At 29.5% G+C, this 5,324-nt stretch overlaps 1 protein-coding gene across 2 annotated transcripts in view; it reads left to right on the top strand.

Annotated features, from left to right (window-relative positions):
• The window catches only part of SiaT (Sialyltransferase), a 33,631-nt gene extending 28,766 nt beyond the window's left edge, over positions 1–4,865 (top strand). For both annotated transcript variants that reach the window (XM_014416072.2, XM_014416071.2), the window contains exon 6: positions 4,447–4,865. In XM_014416072.2, coding sequence (XP_014271558.1) covers positions 4,447–4,688 — 242 coding nt within the window. In that variant the 3' untranslated portion in view covers positions 4,689–4,865. The remainder of the gene's footprint in view (positions 1–4,446) is intronic.
• The last annotated feature ends 459 nt before the right edge of the window (positions 4,866–5,324 follow it).

The following is a 5,324-nucleotide window of genomic DNA, read 5'->3' as shown; positions in this document are numbered from 1 at the left end:
CAGAGTACATATATATTTTCTAGACTAGATAGCTAAGTAAGATATAAGTTAGAAGATAGAGACTGAGTTACATGTTCTTGTAAATATATTAGAATAAAGTCATTTTAGTCTTCACTGATTTTTTATGTTATTTATCTTGCGCGTGTTAACAAACCAAACACGAACTAGAAGTAATTAATCAATCCAAATAATACAAAATGGTCTGTAGCCCAGTTGGTCTGTTGCATGATGTCATTCTCCATTTTTCAGACCTATTAATAGACTCCATATTTAAAATTTTAAATCGTTTTAACATGCTGAAAGAAAGAAATATTTTAAGATGTTAAAATCAAACTTAAGTCCATGAATACTCCTTATGTATGATTATAAGATGTACACTAATGCCTTGATCATAATTGATAAGCGAAAATTTGGCCAAATTAATAAATAATATTTTTTGAGACTATAGTTGCTATTTTGTGAATTAAAACTCATAAATAGTCTCTGCCCTTTTTTATCCTAGTTTGACGAAAAAATCTAATCCAAAAATATTTTTCTTTTACTTACCCTAAATTCCGAATTTTATGTACTTTTAACTTATTTCATCCAATACATCTATCTCTGAAATACTTATCCATCTCTCATTGTTAGTAGTAATAAGCTACTATAAATAGATAAATACTCGCATGAGACGTGAACTATAAATTAAAGTAAGAGAAAATTTTTTCCCATGGTTATAGTTATTATGCCAATAGTCACATTTTACTATCATTCATTTATATATTTAACATATTGTAATTTTTAGTAATAAAGAAATAGCTGTTTTGAAACATACAAGAATAATTTTATCTCAAAGTAGGTGAAAATTGTGAAATGCTTAATTTTCTATTTGGAAAACTAAATTAAGTAAAGCAACTTTATTCAACAAATCCAGAATTCTTTATTAATTCTAAATCAGCGAAAAAAATTATTTGATAAGTGTCGGAAATACCATGATGAATATGAATCAGTATCATCGTTCTTCTTCCTTCACGTACGGAAGTAAGGAAATTCCCGATCGGGAGTGGGGAGGAGCGACAATATAGTCCAAAGTTCAGGACCAGGATTCATAGTCCATATTATATACTCAGTTTAGAACGTAGGATGGAAGTCAGCAACATCTTCTTCATTTTGTTTCTCGTATTGAGAGAGGGCGAGACAAAAGCGGTGGTAAGTCTTACTTTAAGGATTGTAATATAATGAAACGATTATTGCAACGTGATAATTTTTATTAAATTTTTTAAAACACTGGGTAATGTTAAATACAGGTTAAAACGTTAATATATTTATTTTCAAGAATCAACTTCTTTATTCTTTTAACATCTCAGCAACGTTTCAGGCTCCTCTGCCCATTATCAAGTTCTACAAATAAAAATATTTCAACAGTTTTAAAATTAACATACACTTACAATCACCAAAGTTTATATTGAACCTTAATAAAAAAAATATTTACTTACAAAAAATTTACAAATATAAAATGTTTCTTGAGATTGGGCCAAGATTTCTTAATATTTTATTTATTTTTTCTCTTGCCTTATTTATTTGTGGAGATGTGTCATTTTAAATTAAAAATCATTTTTAAATATTATTCCTTATTTTATTTAATTTTAGTATGAATGTGATCATTTATCACTATTACCTATTTCCCAACAGTATGGCAGATTGTAATACTTACCAATAATAAAATAATGAATAAAATTAATATTAGAATTGAACAAGACATGTTTTTCAAGTTATAAACAAAAGAAAAAGGAATAATATAGGCGTTAGGGTTTCATGCTCTGTTCAGGAGGCTGTTTACAATGATCATGAGTCAGTCGATTCTTCAATCAATCTATTGAATTGTCTAAGTCAGCACGGGTCACCATTGGTTTCATTTCATTTCTAGTGGGTTACGTTACTTCACAATGTGTGTCCATTTACAATATATAGAAAGCGAAAGAAATCCTAACAATGAAAATCATAAATGTGAAACTCAAAAAATCTCTACTAAGAACTAAAAAAAAAAAATTCAATTTATAACAAGAATGTATAATCTATCGGTTTCAAAAAAGGAAGGAATTTTTGGAAAATTATACTAGATATAGGCAGGACAATATTATTTAAATTTATTATTTGTATCGGAATCAGTTGGTTGTGATATACCACAAAGTGATTTAACTAAATCGAAAGATCTCCAAATATCCAACACAATGAATCATTCGAAATGTTTATCTGTGATAGGAACAATATTACCAAGAAACTAGAATGACTGGTATTTAAAATTTTTTTTTCTTCTAAATTTTTTTTTATATAATTTATTTATTGTTATTTACAACTGTATAAAAATATATACAACAAATAAACTTGTTACAGGTGACATAGTGGCATGATACAAACATGTGGAGAATCTACCCACTGATAGAACTCCAATAACATTTCTAGAGGAGAAGATCTCGAGGCTTCTTTTCAGATGCCTAGGAGGATTATTAGGTGATGAAGGAGAAGCCAAAGTTAGAAACAAGTGGGTTTGGGTGGTTGAGAAGTTTATCATGCAAGGATTGGTATCTGGTTCTGGCCAAATCAGTAACATATGGGACATGAGGTCCTGATGGATGACTTGATTTAAATAATATAGACTTAAAGGAGCTCTCTACTTCAGAAGCCATCTTAAAATATTCAAAAGTTTGGAAAGGCGAAATAAATATAAACTGCAGTTATGAATGAAAGAATAAAATGGAGAGGGTAAGTTTCCAGGGAAAGTGAAGCAACAAGGCAGAGCGTAATGGTGGAAAGAGAAGATTATATGATAATTATCAAGTATATATATAAAAGTTAAAAAAAACTAAAAAAGAAAAGGAAAACCGGGCTAAAAATGACGCACGCAAAGACACAGTACATGCTGATTTATTTCCTCTTAGAATCTTGTATGTATATATCTTTATCTAATGTTTACAAAGGAGATAGATATTATGACAGATATATTAGGTGTCATTATACCTTAACTTAATCAACAACCAGGGGCTGAAGAATCCAGATTTCGTAAAGGATCTAAGATCTTCTTGCGTCGCTTATGATTTAAAATAAGAAACGCAGGATGTGTCCAGGTGAGCAACATGCTCAAAAGAGAGAAAAAAGATGTCACGGTCGGACTGTACTGGTGAGAAGAATCCTCAGTCTTACCGCTTCGAGGAGGCCACAAAACTGAATTAATAAATTGAATTGGTGGGGAGATAAAAATGTGAGTGACATCAATAGCAACATCAAAGGGTTAACGGAAGGTAGGCAAAAGGATGAACAAAACAGATAAAATACTTGGAAAATAAACACGTTTACTTTTAATATAAACGAAATGCCTAAGGCTACAAATTTCCTGGGCTGATATCATTATTGTCGTCATATAAAGAAAATTTTTTTATCACCGTTGCTGTCTGATAGGATTCGTAGAGGTAAAAGATTAACAAAAACGTCCGGCCGTCATGACGTGATTAGTTGAACGTCAGAGTTGGCCAAAGACTAGTACAGAGTAGAAATAAATCTTGACCAGGGCTATGTACAGAATGATTTTCAACCTAAGGTATCATTTATGCCTCTGTTAGATACTTCTTTTATTGACTAATTTATTTAAAGTTGTACTGGAAATAAACTCTCTATAGCGGTAGTAGCCATAATGTCCGAACAAGGATTTGACTACACGCATTCACACAAAATAAATAATAAATTATATACACAAATATTTTTAAAATCAATACATAGATAGACCACATATGCACTATATATATATATATACTGCAGTGGTTCCCGAAGTGGGTTGCCTACACTGCGGAGTTCAAATCTAAGGTCTACTGCAGTGGTTCCCGAAGTGGGTTGCCTACCCTGGGGTGTCCTAAGTGTACTCCAGTGGTGCCACAAGTGAATGCCACTTTCTCAAAATATTGCAAAAAAAAAAATAAATAAATAAATTAAATGAGTTTTTCTTCTTTTGCATACATTTTTTATTTTTAGAGACATTTTTTGATCTACTGAATACTTCTAAAATAATGTAAATAATTTTTTTTTTGTCTGATGTGTCACTATTAAAGCCAAGCAGTGATACATGCTGGCACTTCAACTATTCGATTTCCATGATTCAGGATATAGCATCTTCGCTAGCAGATGCTACTAGTTCTCTCTCTAATTCTTATCTGGCCTAAAAATCAGCCTTTTCTCTCTTGGTGATTCCATAATAACTGGGTAGCAACAGAAATAAGAACCTACAATCTAAGCTATTCAAGGTTTTCAAAGTGTGAATTTTTTTACCTTTCTGTATTAGTTAATCAAACTTTTAATCTAATTTTCAAGTAGTCTAACCTTCCTAAACATAGCAATTATCTATAGCCTACGATTGAATTGGTTATTTCATTTTTTTTTTTTTTTTTTTTATAACACCTTTTATTCTAATCTTTACAGGTTTGGCACTGCTATTACCTCACTGCGATAAAGTTAGACTGTTCGAATATATTCCATCAGTTAGACTGACTCCACACTGTCACTATTTTGACAGTGGTATAGACACCTCCTGCACATTTGGTGTATGGCATCCACTTGCGGCAGAGAAACTTTTGACCCTGAATTTAAATCAAGAAGATGATTATACTACATTTCAAACTGGTTATGTCACTGTTTCTGGGTATTCAACTATAAACTGCTAAAATTAACTAAAATGTATTAGTCTGGCAAAAACTCATTTGTAATGTATAAATAGTTTTACAAACTTGTATAGTGTGGATATTTGTAAATAAATACATTTCTAGAGATATTAGATTAGATTAAAATATATGAATATATATTTTGAGATTGAATGAATTATTGTACTCTAGTTTCATAAAAAAAATATTTGTAACCATAGCAAGAGATGTTATTCTAAATAATTTCTAAAAACATTAAATAGTATATTTATAAATGTATTATTTTTTATTAAAGTAACAATAACTTGCATTTATCTATGCATAAACATTGAAATTTATAGATGGCCTTTCTTTAATGAGAATAGTATGTGAAAAAATAAATTATTTTTCTAAATATACCCTGTTTTTTTTTTTAAAGTATCTTATGAATCAAAGTTTACTTAAAATGCTTTGGTTAATTTTACAGTTGTAATAAAATTATTTTCAACAGGATTACAAGTTATGGGAGTTTGTAATAACTTTCAAATCAACAATGATATTATTTTAAGTAAATATATATTTTTTTTCTAACCAAAAATATCCTTAGAAAAATATCTAAATTCTAAGTAATTTACTTTCTTTTAATTTAAAATAATATTAATATAATAAAATAATGAATAA

This window comes from Halyomorpha halys, unplaced genomic scaffold, assembly GCF_000696795.3.
Source record: "Halyomorpha halys isolate HHAL.00 unplaced genomic scaffold, Hhal_1.1 Scaffold111.1, whole genome shotgun sequence".
Lineage (NCBI taxonomy): Eukaryota > Metazoa > Arthropoda > Insecta > Hemiptera > Pentatomidae > Halyomorpha > Halyomorpha halys.
Note: the sequence above shows the minus strand (reverse complement) of the source record. Positions and strands in the feature narration are given on the sequence as shown.